The sequence below is a fragment of the Triturus cristatus genome, chromosome 2_2 (genome assembly GCF_964204655.1).
Source record: "Triturus cristatus chromosome 2_2, aTriCri1.1, whole genome shotgun sequence".
In the NCBI taxonomy this organism is placed as follows: domain Eukaryota; kingdom Metazoa; phylum Chordata; class Amphibia; order Caudata; family Salamandridae; genus Triturus; species Triturus cristatus.
The window spans coordinates 149,097,797-149,120,574 of NC_140582.1; the positions used below are offsets into that span (position 1 = coordinate 149,097,797).

General features: G+C 45.0%; 1 protein-coding gene across 4 annotated transcripts in view; it reads left to right on the plus strand.

The window, feature by feature from the left end:
• LOC146861982 (phospholipid-transporting ATPase ABCA1-like) overlaps window positions 1-22,778 on the plus strand; it is a 3,104,259-nt gene that overhangs the window by 669,605 nt on the left and 2,411,876 nt on the right. For all 4 annotated transcript variants that reach the window (XM_085641135.1, XM_085641137.1, XM_085641136.1 and 1 more), the window contains exon 7: window positions 6,466-6,663. In XM_085641135.1, the coding sequence (XP_085497261.1) occupies window positions 6,466-6,663 (198 nt within the window). The remainder of the gene's footprint in view (window positions 1-6,465; window positions 6,664-22,778) is intronic.

Here is a 22,778-nt window from a genome sequence, read left to right on the forward strand (position 1 = left end):
TGAGTAATTGTGCTGCACCATTTTATTTTACTAGTGTTAGCCGTAGGATTTCCTTTTAAAATTAATACATTATTTTTTCACCTATACATAGAGATATCTTCACACAGGTGCTGGAGATCTGTGCATACGAGTGAAAAGGTTTACTAGGAGTACCTTTACCGTCATAAATGCAGTCTTACACCTGTGCATCCCATAGTTTCAGGAGATGGAGACATGTAAATCTACACTTAGCTGAAAATATACACTCAGAAACGGTGAATAGCAAAAAAGAGTAGATTTACAAGTAGGTGCACAAGAGAATTTACGCATGAGTGAATCAACACATGTAGATTTACCTTTGTGAATAGTGCCTACAGGGCCCAATTCACAAAGGTAAACTTAGACCTGAAATCTACATTTAGACCTGAAGTCTACCTGTAGACCTGAAGTCTAAACTTAGATCTCAGGTCTAAAGGTAGACTTAGGGCGCGATTCACAAAGTTAAAGGTAGACCAAAAGTCTAACTTTACTACTTTTCTGTACTAACAAAAGTAAGTTACAGCTAGTAACGTTACTACTAGTAATTTTATTAGTAGTAACTTTACTATTAGTAAATGTACTACTATTTCATTTACTAGTAGTAACGTTGCTAGTAGTAGCTTACATTTCTAAATAAATAAAAGTAGTAAAGTTAGAATTGAGACCTTGTGGCCTGATTATCAAAGGTAAACTTAGACCGGAAATCTAATTTCAGAGCTAAAGTCTAAGTTTAGATCTGTAGTCTAACTTTAGACCTAAAGTCTAACATTAGACCTAAAGTCTAACTTCAGACATGAGGTCTAAGGACCCGATTCACAAAGGTAAACTTAGGCGTTTGGTCTAAACTTAGACCAAAAGGCAAAGTTTACAACTTTTGGAATTCACAAAAGCCATTTATGAGAAGTATCTTTATATCTTCACTCAGGCAGAGTTCTCGTAAATTCCCTTTGTTAATTCCCAAAGTTGTAAACTTAGACGTTTGGTCTAAGTTTAGACAAAACTTCTATGTTTGCCTTTGTGAATTGGGCCCTAAGTTTAGATCTGAAGTCTAACTCTAGATCTGAAGTCTAACTTCAGACCTGAAGTCTAAGTTTAGACTTAAAGTCTAAGTTTAGACCTAAAGTCTAAATTTAGACTTGAAATCTAAGTTTAGATATTAGGTCTAAAGTTAGACTTTAGGCCAAAACTTAGACTTAAGGTCTAAGGATAAACTTTAGATCTAAACTCCGGGCGCGATTCGCAAAGGTAAAGTTAAACCAAAAGTCTAACTTAGACCAAAGACTGACTTTACTATTTTTTGGGATTCACAAAGGTAAATTTCTACTAGTAACTTTACTACTAGTAAACTTAATAGTAGTTATGTTACTAGTAGTAAAGGTACTACTAGTGAAGTTACGAGTAGTAAAGTTACTAGTAGTAACTTAGCCTTGAAATTACCAAAAAGTAGCAAAGTTAGACTTTGGTCTAAGTTTACCTTTGTAAATCAGGCCCTTAGACTTCAGTTGTAAAGTTAGACTTTAGGAGTAAAGTTTGACATTAGGAAAAGTTAGGCTTTAAGTTTAAACTTAGACTTCAGGTCTAAACTTAGGCTTCAGGTCTAAGTTTACCTTTGTGAATCGGACCCTCAGACTTCTGGTCTAAACTCAGACTTCAGGTTTAAAGTTAGACTTCAGGACTAAACTTAGACTTTAGGTCTAAAGTTAGACTTTAGATCTATAGTTAGACTTCAGGTGTAAAGTTAGACTTCAGGTCTGAAGTTTCCAACTTTTCTGTATTCACAAAGGTAAGTTACTACTATTATCTTTACCTCTAGCAAATGTAATAGTAGTACATTTACTAGTAGTAAAATTACTAGCAGTAAGTCTACAAGTAATATTTTACCTTTGGGAATGCTAAAAAGTAGTACACTTCAAACCAATTCTAAGTTAACTACTTTTTTGGTATTCACAAAGGTAAGTTACAACTATTAAATTTAGTACTAGTAAACTTCCTACTAGTAAATTTACTAGTAGTCAACTTACTACCAGTAAAACTGCTAGTAGTAAAATTACTAGTAGTAATAAATGCTGACAACACGTCCAGCTATGCTTAAACCTCTTTCAGACACTCTCTTCTGTCAATTTGAGTAATGGGGTAGCACATCCCCAGAAGCTATTTAAGGATGTGTTTTTACTAAAACACAATGTTTGTCTGACACCTCCCAATCTGTTTCAGGCCTTGACGACTTACACTTTCACTACATATTTATTTATTTATAGCATTTGTAGAGCGCTCTGCAACCCTACGGGCATCCTGGCGCTAAAGTACATACAGCTGAGGACCTGTAGGACAGGAGGGGTAAGTGAAACAGGTAACGATCAGTTAGATTTTTTTAGCTTTTTTGGAAGGTAATTTTGGGAAGCTTTTTTTTGGGAAGAGCCATGTTTTCAGCTTTTTACGGAAGGCCATCAGTTCGTTTATTTTTCTGATATCGGTGGGGAGATTATTCCATAGATGCGCTGTGGCAATACTGAAAGCTCTTCCTCCACACGTCGCTTTCTTGATTCTGGGGATGCTGATAAGGTTTAGGGAAGAGGATCGGAGAGACCGGGTCGGCTCATACCAATTGAGTTTGTTTTGAAGTGGTCGAGGGCCTAGCCCATGGACTGCCTTAAAGACAGTACATGGGGATTTGAAACAAATCCTCTGATGTATGGGCAACCAGTGAAGATCGGCCAGGGCGGAGGTGGTGGAAGATCCTCGTTCCCAAGAAAGTGCCAGTTTGGCTGCAGCCGCTTGGACACTTTGGAGTCTGGAAATGAGATAGGCAGGAGATTCCAGCAAAAGAGCATTGCAGTAATCCAAACGGCTGAGGATAGTGCTCCTGACTATGTTGGCTCTAGTCTGTGGGGGCAAAAAAGGTAGCAGCTTTCGTAGTCCACGCAGCAAGGCACGGCAGCAGCTAACCTGCTTGTTGACGTTAATCTCAAGGCTCAGAGTGTCACTAATAATGACTCCGAGATTCCTTGCTGAATTCACGGGGATAGGCGAAACTCCTAACAGCTGAGGCCAGAAATCTGTAGGTAGGTTTGTAGGGATTCTTCCTACTGCACAATGCAGTATTTCAGTTTTATCGCTGTTAAATTGTAGTGATTTCTGATTTAGCCAGAGTGACATTTGCAACATGCAGGTGTGGAAAGTCTCCAGTGAGTTTGCGTGGGCTCCATCAAGAGAGATCATCAGCTGGGTGTCATCAGCGTAATTTATCACGCTGACGCCATGACTTTTTATGATCCTCTACCATTGTTTCATCAAATTTGTGACTGGCGTGCATGATAGCTCTAGAGAACTCCTCAATGTTTGCCTCAGTCTTTTTGATGCAAATGATATACTTTTTCTGATACTCCTTTCCTCTTTTATGGTCTCCCCGGTCTTTTGCAATTTCTGTGGCTCTTCCGTTGTTTACCATTGCTTCAGGCCTTTCTGGACTCTTCAAAATTGACTCTCCTGGTGCTTTCCCAAGTTGTTGGGTTATTGTAATTACAGAATTTGTTCCCAGTACACTTTTCCCTACCCCTGTTTAAGTCAATCTTATTTTCCACGTTGACTTCTTCAACTTCCTACTCATTGTCTTCTTCTTCCCAGTGCATATATAATAGGCGTAATCTAGTCTATATCTATTTGGTTGTGATGGGCAAGGTCAAGGGCAGACCCGGTTCTCTGCAGGATGTCTCAAGAGTCAATGTAATTATCAAATCTAATAATATTTCATATAGCGGTACTAGAAGATATAATTTAGCTTTAACTCTCAGTGGTGCCTATCAAAAAATCTAATCTATTGAGGTGGGAACTTGAAATGGGAAAATAACAGATGTGGTGGATAACAAGTTTAAAAACACCATTTCCAAAACTGACTATTAATTACTGTTGACTGAAAAATATAAAAATCTTGTTTAATCTTGAATGCAAAACTCGTAGCAGTGTCATGATTTCCACATTGGTCACATATGCCACTGAATAGTTAGTTTGAAAAAGAAAAGTTAAATTTTTTCCTCACTTGAGAGTTTGCTGCTGTTCCATGAACTCCTGTCAACTCCCCAACAAACTTTTCTTTTTAAATGCAAAAGAGGAAAGGTTCCTAAAAGGTTCCTTCCCTTTAGCGAATGAGTTACCACCTTAACTTGTGGGTCACTAACATTTATATATCTGATACCGATTTGGTATTTGGAAGGGATACCCTATAGCACACCCCTTCCAGATAGCATATCGCTATCCTTTCAGACCCATTTGTCAATTTTTGACTTTGAAAACCTTTCCCAACTTCTAAAATAGGATTAGTACATAGCAAAAAGCATTTCAACAGATCACCGATGCCAAATCTGAGAATTGGCAGCTGGTAAAATGCTTTCTCCATCTGTCTCATAGTTCCTGCATTCTACTTTCAGTGGTTCATCATTTCACATATTCTTAGGGGTCACTCAGGATGGGATGCAGATTCTTTGAACATTTCATGATGTCTGGCTTTGACTTTGACTTTCTGCAATACATTACACCTAAAACTCTGTATGACTCAATCACTCATTATACAAATAATGCTAGAATAATTCATGTGGAACCTAGCCCATTCAGTCTGCAGGTCCATCATATGAAACTTAAACATGTTGGTGGATGCTATCCATGACTACATCACACATTTCCAAACTGCGATACCATACATGGGTCTTCGTTTAATTAACTTTGATTCTATTCACACTAAAGGGTATACACAACGTTTCTTCTACTTCTTTTACCACCTCATGTTGATTCCATGTGATGTGATCATTTATAAATAACTCTCTCTATTTGTGAACCTGTCATACTGCCAAAATTTACCACATACCAAAACATCTTCTAAAATGCTTTAAGAAACACTTTAAAGCATCTGAACTGAAAACCCCTTCATTCATTCCTCCATCTGATGCGAAGATGCTTGGCCTCCTTTATAGGTATCTGTAGCATCTACTGGAATCACTTACAGCACTAAATACAGAATTCACTTACATATTGCACCATTGTTTAAAATGAATTAAAACTTTAAAACAGCAAAATTATGGAGCAGAATATAAAAAGTTGAAACATTAGGGGCCGAAAGAGAGAGCAATTTATACCCCAATTGTCCCTTGCTACAAGATTTCCATTTTGAAGTCTAAAAAAATCTGCAGAACCTCAAACATTCGTTCTGCCAAGAACTGAAGAAAAACATTGGGGCCGATTATGATGTCGGTCGGACGAGAGTCCAACCAATATCGTTGCTGGATCGGGACCGACCGACAAGTAGTCAGTGGTCCCGCCCGCCAAGTTAGGATCCAACCACTGCGGAGGCGTTCGGAAACATGCCTCTTTGTATTGAGGCTTGTGTTGCAGCCTCGAAATGGGCTGCAGCACGAGCCCCACTGCAAAGAGGCATGTTTTCAAACATCCCTGCACCCTGTGGCAGGCACCATGCAGTGCCATTCACATGATGTAGGGATGTTTAGGGGGCACAGAGTCCATAGCGGAGGGCCACGGAGGACAAGGGCCCCAAAGAAAACTTTCTGCCAGCCTTTTCACATCAGAAAAACCAAGCGAAATGGCTGGCGGAAAGGTGGATCCTAATCCCCATGGCGGTGCCTGAGAATTATTCCCTCCTTCATCCCAAGGACTCCATAAACTGACATCGTGCTAGGTTATAGACTTCTATGAGACTAGTGTGCATCGACATCGAGGAGGTTCTGGTACTCATTTTTCAAATTTCTTCTTTGTTAATACTAAAGCTTAAAGAAGTTGAACCAAAAAGGAAAGAATAAATTTTTGTTTTGATCTGTAATTCACTCTTTATATCAGTTCCAAAATTGTTGATGACAGCAATTATTGCTTGTGCATTTCTGACCCCACCATGTCTTTCATAAGGAGAGCACATTTCATCCATAGACCTTAAATGGATTCAGAACTCTTATACACCACCTTAAGTTCTGTGCAAAAATCTTTCCCACCATTACTCGTTCATGTGTACATACAATCTGCACACAATTTCAGAATGCCAGGGGTTTTTGGTGGCCTGGTGCTTGCCGTGGAGGACCACAAAATGCTTATGATGCTTAGTGACCAAATTCCTGTGAATCCAAGTGCCTGAAGCCGATTAAGCTCTCTAGTAAGGAACAGGAGGTGACATGTGCTCAGAAAGGCATGCAACCATCACATGTGAACTCTCAAGATCAGTCTTTAGACGATAGATACTAAATTGTCCCTGCTAAGTAAGACTTTCATACCAACTGAGAATACTATAAATTGGATATAATTGGAGGAAATAATGTATTTGTAAAAATATCTATTAAAAAGTCACAATTACAACTTGACTAATTTAGGTGGTAAAGCAATTGTACTAGATGTGTGATTAGCATACAACATGTTTCTTAAATAAAATTATTTATTGTGTAATTTTTCTTGCAGGTTTTAATGTCCACCATCAATACGTCACTTACAGACATTTTCTGCAACACCTCAGAGCTAGCGACATATGTTAATTTCAACTCATCAGAAGACCAAGCCATATTTCAAAACCTAAGTTGTTCTCTTTCATCAGAGAAAACCAAGATGGCTGCTCAGGTTTTCATGAATAATGTTGACAGTCTAAAGCTCCTTATGGCTGTGAGTATAAACATTTCTGAATTGTGTTTTGTTTACGAATCAGTTCACTAACATCTTTCAGTTTACTGATGTGATGATGCTCTGTGTACAATTTATCCTTGAAACTCGAATTGCACTCTGTCATTAAGAAGGGTTAAGAAATAATACACGTGCTATAGCACCAATACATCAGAATAATTGTTTGAACTTTGTTATATTCACCAAACACACTCAAGCTTAAATTACAAACTGCACAGTGTTTATGCCACTCTTTAAATGCCTCAAAACTGTGAGGTAACTTGACATAATCTGTCTGGGCAAAGAGTAGGTATAAAGCAATGGACCCTAAATGCAAGAATGGCAGATTTGCATTTGATGAGTGTGGAATACTGTGGTTTAGTAAATATGTACACATATAGGGCAGCCCAACCCTTGTGGCGATTCAACGCGTATCTCGAATTGACGCTAGGATCAAACAAAGCATTACTTATGTATGATCGTTTTTAATTATCTTTTCTTTTGTAAACACTCAAGACATTTTTAACAAATCATGATAAAGGGACACAATGTAATCAAAGCACATTCTGTTTCCAACAATAATTCAAACCATATCAAGTTACTTACCCATAACAATAAAAATACTACATATGACAAGACAATTCAAAGCAAGTGATAACAAAACAAACAACACTTTTTTTCATATCAGTTTTGCATGATCCTGCGTATTACACACAGACATTTGATAGTCCTACAACACCTTAAGCTATCGACGTCTGGTGCCTGTGGCAGGGGTCACCAGATGAGTTAATGGTGTTCCACTAATGGTTTAACACACGTCATGAAGACATCAAGTTCTCTGTTAATTACAGTAAAACTTAATTGACCTTCTTAGATGTCGAGATCTTCCCCATTGAGAAGGAGCTCAAGACGTCGCTTTATCGAAAAAAGACAGACAAGAACACTATTTTACACCACACAAGTGCTCATCCAAAAAGCCTCAAAGAAACTTTGCCCTATGGGCAACTTTTAAGAATTAAACGCAATTGTTCTAGGAACATTGACTTTGAGGAGCACGCTTAAATGTTCTGTAATGAAATGATCAAAAGAAGCTATCCCAAAAGGTTGCTCAAACATTCAACCAAAAGAGCAAGATATACCCCTTGGGAAGTCCTCTTACAGACTAAGGAAAAACCTACTCTTGAGAAACTGATGTGTGTATCTACATTCACTGCAGATACTAATACATTCAAGCAGGTCATTCTGATTGGCATTTGTTGGAAAATCTAGAATGCTCTTTTCCAAAACCTCTCTTTGTGATGAAGAAGAACAAGAGCATAGGACAACAAATTGTATGAGCTGACAGCTCACTTCCAAAAATGAAAAACAACCTTATATCACAATGGAATTTGAAACCAATCGAAGGTCATCGGAAGTGTGGCAACTGTGTGGCTTGCACCACAACAATTGAAGGTACTGAGTTTACTCACAATATGATCAAATGGAAACTCACAGTCTTTACCAACTGCAAAACGAAAAACATAGTTTATGAAATCTTTTGCCCAGGCCAAAAGATATATATAGGGAAGACAAACCAACAAATAAACACAAGAATCACACAGCATCGTTCCAGAATTAAGAAAAAGATTATGACTACCCCTATGGTTGAGCACTTTGTTGAATATTCGCACAATGACCATCAATTCAAATGGACAGTCTTGGGGTCCTTCAATACACCACAGCGGATGTTTGATATTGAGAATGCTTTGCTTCAAAAAGAAGAATGCTTGATTATAAAATTCAATAGTGTCCTGACTAGCCTTAATAGCATGACTGAGCTGTCGAGAGTGTAACACAAAAACTATTAATACCACAATGCACCATGAGTGTTGAGGAGTGCTCAAAAGGTATTCAAACTATTCCACTGGCTAACTATTGAACTACAACTCCCAAGCACACCTTGATATGCCACTTTGCTTCCATTTTAGTTGAGGTTTAATAGTATAATAAACCACCAATACCATAATGCACCATGAGTGCTGATGAGTGGTCATAAGATGCTTGAACTATTTCATTGGCTAAATTTGCCAACTACAACTCCCAAGTATACCTTAGAAAACTGCCACGTTATGCTGCTTCCATTCCATGATTGACATCGGAAAGGAAGGTTTTTGCATCGTGAAATAATCCACGAGAAGATGTGAGCCTAAACAGATTGATTATCTTTTAAACTCGAACTTTGGAAAATGAATAACAAACCGGGCTTACTTTTATTCTTCCTCAACAGTCCCGTAAAGATGTATGAAAGCCCCGCTTAAGAAGAAAGGTCAAAATCGCATTGAGTGCATGCCCTGCTCGCAAAAGGTATGCCTGCTTAACTCTTTAGTGAGTATGGATAGTGGATGGCCCTCCCGCATCTAGGCACAAGCCTTGCTTCTAAGCGTATATATATTTATTTTCGCAGTCCGACTCAGAGACCACAGCCGCGCTACATGCGTTTGACTGTTAATTTATAACACAGGCGGCGAAAACAAATGCTGAACCACCAGGTGTGTAGGTTTCCAGAAGAAGAACTAATTAGAGCCTTGTGTCAACAGTAACTTTCTTGTTCCACTGCATGAACAAAAATCAGTATGAATAAAATACAGTGCTTGGGAGGGGCATAGATGGAAGGCTTTGCTCTTGTAATCTAAGATACAATCTCAATTTGAGGGCAGTCAGTTTATTCAAGAGCTTCTTTCTCCCACTGTAAATATATATTAGAGGGTGGTAATTTATTGGCTATCGACTTACTGCCAAGGAGTGGGCTCATGTTTGGCATGTTGGATACTAAGCTTGTGACTCCCAGGCCTTCTTTGCTGGTTGATACATCAATTAAGGATCTGGCTCTGAAAGAAGGCTAAAGCGATTACTCAGGGGGAGATCTGCTAGCAATGAGCATTCAGTCATGTGGTACTCACTCGTTGGGATAATAGAGGGCTCTTTAAGTACTTCTGGTGCTTTCAGGGAGTGAGTCTTGCTAGAAGCCTTTTTGAATAGAGTTGGTATGTTCCCGTACCCAGTATTAATAGACACATGTGGAGTATGTGCTTGAGGAGCTTTGGGAATGAGAGTAGAAATATCAGAACAGGGTATGGATGTCAAAAGCAATCCCTCAAAGTCTAATAAAATGTTGTGAATTTCGATCCAACACGTTGGTCCCATGCTCCCCGACCCTCCCTGGCAAAGGACTAATGTTCGGAGAGCGTTTCTTTCTCTTTTTCTTCTCAGCACCACTCATACCACCCTCAGTCACTTTCCTTTTCCCCATAATAAGGAAAATACAGTACAATGAGAGGTAGAGGCAATTTGCCTAATGGAACAACGTCAAATAGAATGCAGTACCTTAATAAGGGAAACAGTCCAACTCCGAATCCATGTCCCTGCAACGCAGATCTCAGGGATTTGGACCAGCCCGGCCTCCTCTGGTCTCGGACCGGTGCAGGCGGGCCTGCCCATGGCCCGAGCACGCCTGCGCTCATCCCACACTACGGGAGCCCTGGTCAGCTTTTAAGCGCCTCTTGGCGCTTGAAAACGTAAGGGTGGCTCCTGCTGCTTTGCTGTTTGGGGGCTCGAGTCCCCGGTGGTGTGGATATGCTGGCAAAAGCTTGCAATATGTAAAAGGGTTCCTTCCTCTTGTTTCACTCAGACTCCACTAGCCCGTGCAACGCTGCTCCAGGGTCCTTCCCCCTTCATTATGAGCTGATCACTGCCTTGTTACTGGGCTGAGCTTGTTACCTCCCGGGTGCCCTGTATGTGCACCGTGCCTCCTTGTTATCACCAGGGGGCACGTCTGATGTCCGAAGAGACTGGCACTGCGCTATTCCCCCCTAACCTCTCAGGGCTGGATCCCTCACAGCCATCTTAGGCCTACTGGGAAGGACCTTCGCTGCTGCAGACGTCACTCCTCTCCTCCCTCACGGTAGCTCCACACAGAACTATAGCTGCACGGCAGATGATCTTGGCAGTCATCGCCTTTCACCGCTTCAGACCTTCATGAGTACTCTGCTCTGTGGCAGACCCCTCATCGACTCCGGTGCACCTTAGACCATACCACACTCCTGGGGGCACTCAGAAGGCCACAAACAGTTGTATCATTTCCGTCTGCGTGGTTCAAAAGAGAGTGTGGACCATGGTTCAAGCCCCATGTTAGCATCAAGAAAGGTTGGGTTGGGGGAGGAGCCTAGCGCGCAACCAAGATGGCCGCGTAGGCTTGTGGCTCCCGAGGGCCTCCGCAACCTCCCACGTCTATCCTGTCATAATCCTGGTTTTCTCGATGGGCCTCTGTTTATGATCTTGCGCTAAGGTGCCACTCGTTTTCCAAATCGAAATTGGACTCCGGGAACCGGTTTTGTGGCGATCTGAAGTTTGCGGCCTTCTTCGGCCTTGGTCCCGAACTCGAGTTGGTGAAGTGTCCGGGTGCGAAGTGAACAACAGCGGCATGCCAGGCTGGGCCAGCCCCGGACCCCGTGCTTTCACTTTCGGTTTTGTGTTGATCTGCGGAAACTGACGTCGGGACATTGGGTGAGCAGCGCCGAGGACGTAGTGCATAGCCTGATTCTTGAACTGTAAACGGGCCTATTTCAGTTGGTGGCCCTGATCTCCTGGCCTTCCTCCGGGTGCTGGAGGGTGCTGACCTTGGTGGTCGCCGACTATGACGGCGAGAGTGGACGGCGATAAGCTGAAACCCAAGTCTACCCGGAGGGGAGCCTATTCCCAGGCCAACAATATGGACCGCTATGCGCAGCCAAAGGGATCCCCTAGTGGATCACGTAAATCGCCTGAGCCGCCCAAGGAGGCCTCGGGCGCATCATCCGAATTGACTCTGCTGGATGTCATGGGGGCCATTGAGGAGATGAAGGCGACTGTGAACCAGCAATTTGATACCTTGGCTAATAAATTGGACTCGGTGTTGATTGATGTCACTTTGGTCAGAGCGGACCTGTCCAAAACTAATGACCGGGTCGACTCATTGACTCGAGCCTAACAGTAGATGTGGCCCCTTTGCAGACGACGGTGCGGAGGTTGCAGCTCGCCAGTGACCTGACTGATCGTCGCCTTGAGGACTCCGAAAGCAGGGCCAGGCGGAATAACGTCCGTATTATCGGGGTGCCCGAACGATCGGAGTAGTCTGCTGTGGATCTTTTTGTGGAGGATCTAGTGGTGACTCATCTAGCACCCAAAGGGCTGAGCAAGTTCTTCGCCGTGGAACGGGCCCACAGGATTCCAGGGGGTGCGCCGAAGGTGGGTGCCCCCCCGCGGCCTATCATTGCCCGACTTTTTAATTTTCGGGATAGAGACGCTATCCTTCAGGCATCGAGGGTGACTGGGCCAGTAAAATTTGAGGACTCTAATGTTAGCTTTTACCCAGACTTCACGCAAGCGGTTCAAAAGCAACGGATGGGATTCTCGGCCATCAAACGGCGCTTGAGAGACATGGAGTTGAAGTATGCGATGCTATTCCCGGCTAAGCTGCGGGTCGAGTTAGATGGTCGCTCACACTTCTTCGACCGGCCGGAGGCGGTGGGAGAGTGGCTGGACGCCCTACCCAGGAGTCGAGGTCGGGAAGGTCGGATGGCGGAGAGCGGAGAGGGTTTGACGGAGTAGGAATGGAACTGTGATCCTGTCGATGGACTGGACTGGTAACGTTTTGCACCTGTGGCTGCACTGGACTCCAGTTTGTAACTCTTTGCCCCGTGGTATTTGGAGGTTGCGGGGGGCTTTCTGGGGCCCTTTCCTCCTTCAGGGTTTTTTTTTTTGTCCTTTCTGTAGTGAGTTTCATATTGGGGCGACAGGCACACTGCATGTTGGGGGGGCTGTTCGGGCTCACGCAGGGGTGCAGGGTGGGGGAGTTCTGTTGGGGTTGATGGGGTGGGGTTGGGGTTTGTTTGTTTGTTTCACAAGGCGGGGTAATGTTTTTTGTTGTGCTATTATGATTGTGCTCTCCGGGAGGGGGATAGTTTGTGCTGGGAGGGATGGGGGGTAAGGAGTTGAGACTTCTTTCATGGAATGTGAACGGACTGGGGGACAGGATAAAGCGGGGGGTAGTCCTGCAGTTCTTGAAACGTATTTCGCCTGACATTGTGTTTCTGCAGGAAACGCACCTCATAGGGAACTCTTTCCATGCCATGAACAGACGTGGATATCGCCTTCTGGCCCATTCTGGTTTCACCTCTGGCTCGAGGGGAGTGGGCATTTTAGTCAGGACCTCTCTCCCGTTGGTGGTGGATGAGGTGCTCCATGACGACAGAGGGCGGTACACTGCGCTGGTGGGGAGGTGGGAGGGTAAGCTGATTTAGCTGGTCACGGTTTACGTGCCGCCGGGCCTGCAGACGGCCACCTTTGCTGATTTGGGGCGCCTGCTACTTGGGCTTCCGGGGGGGGTTTTGGTCTTGGGGGGGGATTTTAACGCGGTGGTTTCCGGAGTTGAGGATCGACACCCCCCTAGGGACCTCCCTCGGGCCCAGAACTGGCTGGGGGGCTTTCTGGATACCCTGGGACTGATAGACTGCTGGCGATTGAAACACCCTGGACAGGCGCAATATACCTTCCACTCTGGGGCCCACGGTAGTCTTTCGAGGCTTGACTATATGCTACTGCCTGCGGCCCAAGCTGGGATGATCGGGGAAGTGCGACACTTGGCACGCGGTATATCTGATCACTCCCCTCTTTTGCTACACCTAGATATCGCCTTGCGGGCGGAGGGGAGGGTGGCGCCGATCAACCCCTGGTACCTACGAAACCCCACGATCCGTGCAGACCTGGTTAAGTCCCTGGAACACTATTTTAATGACAACGTGGGGTCGGTGTCTTCCGCCATCTCCCTTTGGGAGGCCTTTAAGACGGTGCTCCGGGGCCAGGCTCTGTCTCTCATTTCCCATACCAAAAAATGCGAGGCGCAGGAGGTTGTTCGGCTAGAAAATGAGATCACCGAGTTGGAGATTGATTTGGAGCAAGGTGTTACGGATGACAGACTGCATGTGTTGGCGCTTAAACAGGCCGACTACAAGGCGCTGGTTACCGAATCTGCTAGGAGTATGAGCAGGGAGCAACAGGGGCGTTTGTACGATATGGGTGATAAGGCCGGGAAGTTGATTGCCTGGTTGGATAAGAGGGAGAGAGTGAGTCGAGTGGTGCCGAATGTTGAGAGGGTGGATGGTGTGCGTGTGACGGACCCCGGTGATATTGTTGATTGCTTTGCGGAGTATTTTCACGGGGTTTACTCTCCGGTCTCAGAGCGATCGGAGGAAGACTCTCGACTACTGCTTCGAGACATTGCTCTGCCATCTCTATCTGATGAGGATAAATTATTGATGGATGCGGCCCCGTCGCCGGATGAGATTGCTTTGGCCATTCGCTCTATTGCCTCTGGTAAGGCCATGGGTCCTAATGGCCTTCCCATCGAATTATATAAGTTGCGCCCAGATAAGATTGTGCCGTATCTCCGGGACATGTTCCTTGAGGCTCAGGCGGCGGGTTCCCTTTCCCCTGACCAACGTCTTGCTACTATTGTTGTCATCCATAAGGAAGGGAAGCCGCGGGATCGGTGTACTTCTTACAGGCCTATCTCTTTGTTAAACGCGGAGCCCAAAATCCTTGCCAAGGTACTGGCCAATCGCCTGATCCGGGTTGTGGGCGACCTGATTCATCAAGATCAATCCGGTTTTATACCCCATCGCAATACCGCTTTGAACCTGCGGCGACTGCATGGCGTCCTCGCTAGAGCGCCATTCATCCGTGAGCCGGCCATTTTGGCGTCCCTGGACGCTACCATGGCGTTTGACACCTTGGAATGGCCATATATTTGGGCAGCATTGGCGAAGTTTGGGTTTGGCCCGGGGTTTATCGGTTGGGTGAAATTGCTTTATGATAACCCACTGGCACAGGTGGTGGTCAACGGACGGGTGTCGGCTCCCTTTGTTTTGGGTAGGGGCACCCGACAGGGATGTCCGCTGTCGCCTCTTCTCTTTGCGCTTTGTTTGGAGCCCCTTGCGGTGTGGCTGCGGTGGCACCCCTCGATGCGTGGCCTTCGATTGAAGCCGGAATACGAGGATCGTGTCTCCCTATATGCGGACGATATCCTCTTGTATCTTGCATCTCCGCGCAAATCGCTTATTGTATTGGTGGATGTGTTGAGCTCCTTTGGTCGCAACTCCGGATTGGTCATTAACTGGGCTAAGTCTTGTGTGTACGTTCTCTCCGGGGAGGCCCCCCCCTTCCGCGGGGGTGCCCTATCCAGGTTGCGCAGTCGGGGTTCACGTATCTGGGAATCTTTATAACCCTGGACCCGGTGGCCCGGTATGAACGGAATCTTCTCCCCCCCCTTCAGCGCCTCAGGGCGGATGTGGCGGGTTGGCGGCGGCTGCCGCTCTCGCCGCTCGGCTGGGCGGCATTGTTCAAAATGATGTCGCTGCCGCGCTTTTTGTACGCCCTGCAGAACACTATGGACGTAGTGCCGGCCCGCTATTTTCGGGAGGTGGAGTGTCTTCAGCATCGATTGTTCTGGGATGGGCAGCCGCGGATTGCTCTCGCTAAACTAACCCTACCGTGGTATGATGGGGGGGTCGCTCTCCCTGACATTAAACGATATTATTGAGCCTCCCAGTTGGCTGCTATCAATCACGGGATGTATGGGCCTGCTTTGAACCCGGCTTTTGAGATGGACAAATTGTTATTGCCAAGCGGGGATTATAATCGAGCACTATACTCGGGGTCCCTTGATGCGCGGTTGACTGGCCCTACGCGGGTCGCGGTGCAGGTGTGGCATGCAGCAAATGCGGCGATGGGGTGGAGGGATCGCTTGACTCGGGCAACGCCATTGTACGCTTCCCAGCGTTTGGGTTATCTGTGTACTACGAAAGGCTTTGAGAAATGGGATATGATTGGTATCAGCAGGGTAGGGGATCTCTGGACGAAAGGGAAATTTAAGACGTTCGACATGCTGAAAACTGAATATCAGTTGAACGATAGGGAATACTTTCGGTATGCTCAGGTTCACCATGCCTTGTGTTCCGTGTTCCCGGACGTGGCGGCTATTCCAGAGTATTCCCCGTTGGAAGACAGAATATTGGACGGCTATGTGCCGGATAGCACCATTTCGCTGATTTATAAGAAGCTTATCAATGATCGAATGGGTTTGCTGACCTCATTGCGAGAGACATGGACTGCCGACGGCATGGAACTTGACGACGAGGATTGGGTGTCAGCGGTGGCCTCCCCGAAAGAGGTGGCTATCCCGGCCCGTTTGCGTTTCGTCCAGCTTAAGATACTTCACAGAGTGTACGTCACGGGGCCTGGTTTGATGCGTATGGGGTACTCGGTGGATGGTCTGTGTAAGCGAGGCTGTGGACTACTGGGGACTTTCCTCCATATCCTGTGGGAATGTCCGGAAGTGACTCGGTTTTGGTGTAGAGTGCATGCGGTGTTAGACGAAGTCACGCATGTTGCCTTGTTGCCGGAGGCACGGAGATGTTTGCTGAATGTCTGGGAGCCGACTGATTACAATGTGATGCAGACGCAGTGGGTGACTCTGGGCTATATGGTAGCGAAGCGTGACATTGCACAACTGTGGGGCTCCCAGAGGCCACCAACGGTCTCAGCGTGGAAGGAACACATGGACTGGTGTATGTTCAGAGAGAAAACGGTGTATGTGGCGAGAGGCAAGCCTGGGAAGTGGATTAAGGTGTGGGGTCCCTGGAACTCCTATCGTGGAGGTATTTGCGCCCCGCCCCAGACGCGTGAGATGGATGCTGCTCTGTCTCCCTAGCCCGCGCATTCCTATATGCTCCTGCAACATGCGAATTTGGTTTCTTTTGCATGCCCCCCCCCCTCTGTCTCCTTGGGTTTGTTTACTCCTTCGATGCGGGGAGCACATGTTATTGCCATTAACCCCCTCTGCCTTGTGTGTGTGATGTTTTTCGTTTTTTCAAAATATGAAACCTTTCTTTGCTTGTTTATGGACTACGAGCGCGGCCGGCGGAGTTGATTAGCACCCCAGTAGCTCTTTTGTTGCTTCATCGATGTGAATGTAAAGCTGTGCCTAGGTTTACACTGTGCGTTAGCGGCCGGCCTGTTGGTTGTAGGCCCATATTTGTATGTCTCTGAAACTGTAATAAAGGTTTTCCAAAAAAAAAACAAACAAAAAAAAAAAGAAAGGTTGGGTTTCTTCAGCTAATATAGAGCCGTCTTCCTTGCTGGGATCTGGCACTCTGCCGGACACCGACGGGTTTGGTCTGCAGTGGGGAGAAACCCGGTACTCAAAAATGGGTACTGCAGCTGTTTTATGCAAAAATCAATGCAGTGACACCTTTGCTTTGATCAGAACTGATCAGTGTCCTCCGACGCAGTGCCAATTTGAAAATGACGTGGGTACCATCTGTGAAATTTGACGATGACACAGTGCCAGTCTTTTGACACTGACTGTGAGGCTTGACATCAAAGTAGCGCCAATCCATCAACATGGAATGCGAGGCTCGACTCCGAGTCATTAACCCAAGTGCGTGGATTGGAGCCGACACAAAGAAGCCTTTGGCACTGATGCTTGCTCCGTACAAGTTACTTTTATATGAGGCCCTGCGTGGGCCCTGTAGCTGGCCTGCTCTTCATCATGATCAGCCTGAACTTTGGATTTACCCTGGTCTAGTACAATCTCAAGTAAACATTTAGTGCTGTTGACTTCTAAGCAATGTTTTTGTATTTATTCTTTAAACATTCTTATCTTGACTTCTACGCTTTGGATTTTAGTCATTTTGGTTTTGTTTTAGTCGGATAAATAGTCTCTATTTTTCTAAACTGGCGGGGAGTTTTTTTGTGGTGTTTCTCCTGTGTTACTGTAATTAAAGCGTGCACAAATACTTTACACATTGCCTCTTAAGTTAAGCCTGACTACCAGAACATGAACACAGGTTAATTTAGGTTGTGTATCTGACTTGACCTTCCTAGGATTGTGTCTCTTGCTTGGACAGGGTGTATACTCTGCCAACCAGAAATCTCAATTTCTAACTTACAGGAAAAACAGCCAAAAAGAATTACACCAAATTTGACAGAAAAGTTAGGTCTTTATTCAGATTGCATGTTTTTTCTGATTTGGTGTAACTCTGTTAAGCTGTTTTAGAGAAATAAAGGTTCAAAATATAGATTTTTGTTTAGCGGGAAAGACATGGTTATAGCTTGCACCACTGTGGCCCATGTTCATTGAGGGAAATTAGGAGGCACTTTAAAAAACTAAGGGGCCGATTATGATGGCGGGCGGACTTTGCCCACCACCATACTGGGAAACTGGACCGACCGCCGAAGGTGCAGCGGTCCCACCAGTGGCATTAGGATGCGCCCGCCACACTGGCGGGCGCATCCCACATTTTTTACATTGCTGCGGGCGGTGCTGCATGCAGCACCCGCCGCAATATACAAAATGCATGTTGTACATTTGAATGCACAACGTGACAGGCACCGCGCGGTGCCTGCCACCTTGTGCATGCAAATGTAGGGGGGTACCATTGGAACCCCCAAGTGCACCCCCCACTCCCCCCAACATCCCGGGGGCCTGCAATGGGCCCCCAATACAGAAGACCGCATGCCTGTCCGCCATGGAAAGGCATATTTCAGCCTGCTTAATGATATGGATGGCGGTGTCTTGCAGACACCGCCACCATATCATGCCCTTTTTCCACCCGGTCGATGAGTCAAAGACCGTCCGCTGGGGTCCCTCCGCCATCGTAATGTGGCGGGGGGAAATGGTAGGTGGTCGGTGGGAATTGCGGGTTGATCTAAGGGGCCGAATATGATGGCGGGTGGACTTTACCCACCACCATACTGGGAAACTGGACCGACCACCGAAGATGCAGCAGTCCTGCCAGTGGCATTAGGATGCGCCCGCCACACTGGCGGGCGCATCCCGCATTTTTTACATTGCGGCGGGCGTTGCTGCATACTGCACCCGCCGCAAGGTACAAAATGCATGTTGTGCATTTGAATGCACAACGTGACAGGCACCGTGCGGTGCCTGCCACCTTGTACTTGCAAATGTAGGGGGTACCATTGGAACCCCCAAGTGCACCCCCCACTCCCACCAACATCCCGGGGGCCTGCAACGGGCCCCCAATGCAGAAGACCGCATGCCTTTCCATGGCGGCAACGCCGCCATGGAAAGGCATATCTCAGCCTGCATCATTATATGGATGGCGGTGTCTTGCATTCGAAGACCGTCCGCTGGGGTCCCCCCGCTATCATAATGTGGCGGCAGGAAATGGTAGGCGGTCGGTGGGAATTGCGGGCGGCTCACCACTGCCATATGGGCGGTGGCGATCCACCCGCCAACATAATCGACCCCTTAATGCTGACTCTAGGACATGGTGGTCTGCTGGCCACAGCAGGCCATCATTCCTGTGATGTGTCCAGTCATAGAAAGTCACAATTTGTGATCTAGTTCATGAATGTTGATGCGGCAGGTAGGATTATGGCTCACTATGATTCCGAGATTTATGAACCAACGCATTAGTATATAGGTCGGTACACCAAATTCTTTTCCATTCCCAAAAAATTGGTGCACAATTTGTGACCACTTTTTGCAAATGGATAACGTCTTACATCAGGCCCATGACGTACCCGATTACATGTCTCTGTGCTTTAAGATATGTAGTCATGCCTATGAGAAAAGTGAGTGTCTTTCACAGGGTCTAAGGGGGACTCTTTTCCATGATGCTCCAACCATACCCAAAGGAGTCTACCTCAATTACCTCAAACAATGTTAAATGCACACTTAATGGAACAGAGGTAAGCATAGAGAAGTGGTTCGCCACCAATTAATAGTGTGGACAGGGTTTCGGTGAGTAAAGGAACTAAGGATACAGTCATTAATGGCTCCCCAAGTTCAGTGTGACTCCTGATTGCTAGGCCACAAAGAGAAATACAGGCCCTGACTATATAGGCCTGGCCTTGTGACTTTACTGCCAATGAGGATCCCAGATGGGTGTGAGAGGTGTTTGGAGGCATGAAAATCAATCCTGGAGAGGAGGTGAGTGTGCAGAAGAGAGCTGGAGTATAATGTCACCCCTCCATAGACAGTATGAAGCCATGGGTTGATTAGAACAGAACAATGATGTTTCGTCCGAGGAAAAACAGTGAACAAAGGAGACACACCTAAGGAGTATATTCAAAACAATCTCTTGAAATAGCACAATAGGGGTGATCCACATAATGATTCCAAGGGCATGTACAGACTAATTTCAAACATAAAGTGCTGTCTTGATCTCTGAATTGTAAACCTGACAGTAGGCAGGCTGCAGAAAGCCGGGATATAGAACATGAGTGGCAATGTGGCTGGGTTAGAGAAAACAGTGGGTGCCTGCAAGCCAAAGCTATCAGGGCAAAAGAGACAACTAGTAACAGAGACGAGTCGCAGTCTCTCACATTGGCAGATGACAGCATTAAACAGCATGGAAAACCCTGTCAGCACAGACATCAAAGCTGTGATAGGAATTGCACCCTGAGAGGCACCACTTGGTCACAATGGTGACCTAGTGCTTGTGAGAATCAATGTGACAATACCTATTCCAAACGGACAGAAAGAGATAAGTAGTTACTGCAAATCAAAGTAGTCCACCATCACAGGTACTCCATATTCCTTGAAAATGGCAAACAAAGTGTTGGTTGCAAATTAATAAAACAAGCTCAACCTGACTAAAGGTGACCCTATGAAAATCCTGCATAGTCTAAAGTAGGAATGATGGGGGGACCTGAAATAGTATTTCCTTAGGTTTGCTGTGTTCTAATTGAAGCTCAGACCTTGCTAAAAAACAGATATGGACCAGGTAGACCAGAGAGTGGAGGAGCTACAACAGAAATCTTTTGTTGAAGTGAAAAGATATATGACAAATGTAGAAGAGATGAAGATTGTCCTTGCTTAAATGTATGCACTGACAATATACAGCAAAGAATTTGAATACCTCGACAAGTGTGACAGTGCTACAGTGAACAATGTGAATGTAGATGCCAAAGACAACAATATCATGGAACTCATCAAGCTCTTCTTCACTGAAATTCTAAGCCTTAAAAAAGGGGAAATGGGACAACAAAAAGGTTTACTGAGTGGGCCCTAGAATACCAGGGTTAGACGACAGACTATGGGACACACTCACTAAAATGTGATCCTTCCCCAAAAAAGAACTGCTGTTGAATGGGTCAGATGGCAAGCCTTAATGATATTCACAGTGTATTAAATAAATTAAAAGACTGTTCAGAAGTGACAATCATCTTAGCAGTTCACAGTGACCTAGATGGTACACTTTAGGAACAGGAACATCTGCAATACCCTCAACTAGGAAAATACTTGACAGATTGAGAACTGATGGAAGCATGGTGAAAACTACACAGACAGAGAAAATCTTTCTTTTTTTTCACAACTGCAGGACTCACACTCCAGGATAGATAGAATAGACATATTCCGAGAAGTTCTAGAAAAATGGAGAGAAGCTGATATAAGCATCATCACAATCTCAGCAGTTACACTTATATAAATAATCTAGTATCCAGCCGAGAGACAGGAGATGTCGACTGAAGTGGCACATGGTGTAGGTCATAGCTAGAGCAGAAATCTTGCATTTCAAATAAAGAACACCTACTATCAATGACACCCTGGATATTACTACGACAGTGCTATAGAATAGCCTCAATGCCACAATAGGAAGATATTTAATAGACTTAGCTGCGGAAGGCCAGAAAGGAACAGGGAACAAGTAAAAAGCAGACCAGAATCAGAACTGAAGAAATCAGAGGACACAAATAAATGTTCTAGACCCAGAAAGGACTTAAGAAGACTAATGTTTGTTAAAGTTGTAACACTTTTGTCAAAGAACTTTAGGGGAAAAATAAGGATCATTTCTTAATAGTGGGATTGAAACATTGGCAGGGATCGTGACACACCCATAGGTAAAAGCCAACCATAGGGAAGTACATGGTTATCTCCATATCATAAACTGAACCTTTGTTAGCTTTTAAAACAAGAGCAATGTTTAAAAGGTTTCGACTTGACAGACTCACAAATTGTTTGCCCCAGTCTACTGCCCAAGTTGACAAAGTTATTTCAATATATGCAGACTCAGACTGTGTGACAGCCATTATGTTAGGCCTCCTAAATCAGGTAGAGACCCATTGCAGAGCGTATAGGCCTACAGCGAAGGTAAATGCTGACAATAAAGTATACTTAAAACTATTTGCTGACAGACTAACTTGTGCACACCCTGACCAGATACATGACCACTAATCTGAATTTGAAAGGGATTGTCATGTCCCAACCAACACTATCTTACCTTTTCAAAATTTCCACCAGAAAAAAATTGAGCATGGATATATTCACACTTCATTGCAGAAAATTCATCTAACATGGTACGTGATCCTTTATTGGGGAATTGGTGCAATTGCTTGGCCTACAGTTACAGGCTATGTAGTTCAGAAGAAAGAGTTAGGTTTGACCGATTTGCCTTCTACTGTTCACATTAGCTATAGAACCCCTAACTATGACCATGTAAAACGCCACACATATTAAGGTATGCTTTTCAGAGGAGAGGAGAATTGCATATTGCAGTTTGTGGATGACTTATTATTGGTGGCAGTTGACCTTCCTGGGCCCTTGCCCGCAATATCAACCACTCTAAAAGAAATAGGAGACATGGCTAGTTATAATATCAATGTACAAAAGCCTTCATTTATGGCCTTGAAGTTAGATAGAAAGATTCAGTGAAGTATATGGCATTACACATACCTTCTTGGTTGGATGCAATGTATTGAACCGATTTAGCTACACTAATCGGGGTTAATAAGGAAGACATCAGCTCGACATACATGTTAATATCTTGGATGGGGAGGAGAAAAATTAGCAGAGACGTGCCGGACTTTATGTGCCAAGGGAAACTGACAAGGCTTCTCAGCCAAGCTTCTCAAGGCACCAAAAAAACACGGGGTGTTAGGGTTACCTAATATAAAAGACTGCTATAAGGAAACCCAATTATGAATAGCTGGGAAATGGACACACAGACAATTCAACCAACAATTTCTGCATATGGAAAGGCTAATAGTGGGGAGGGCCCTCTTATACATCATATGTT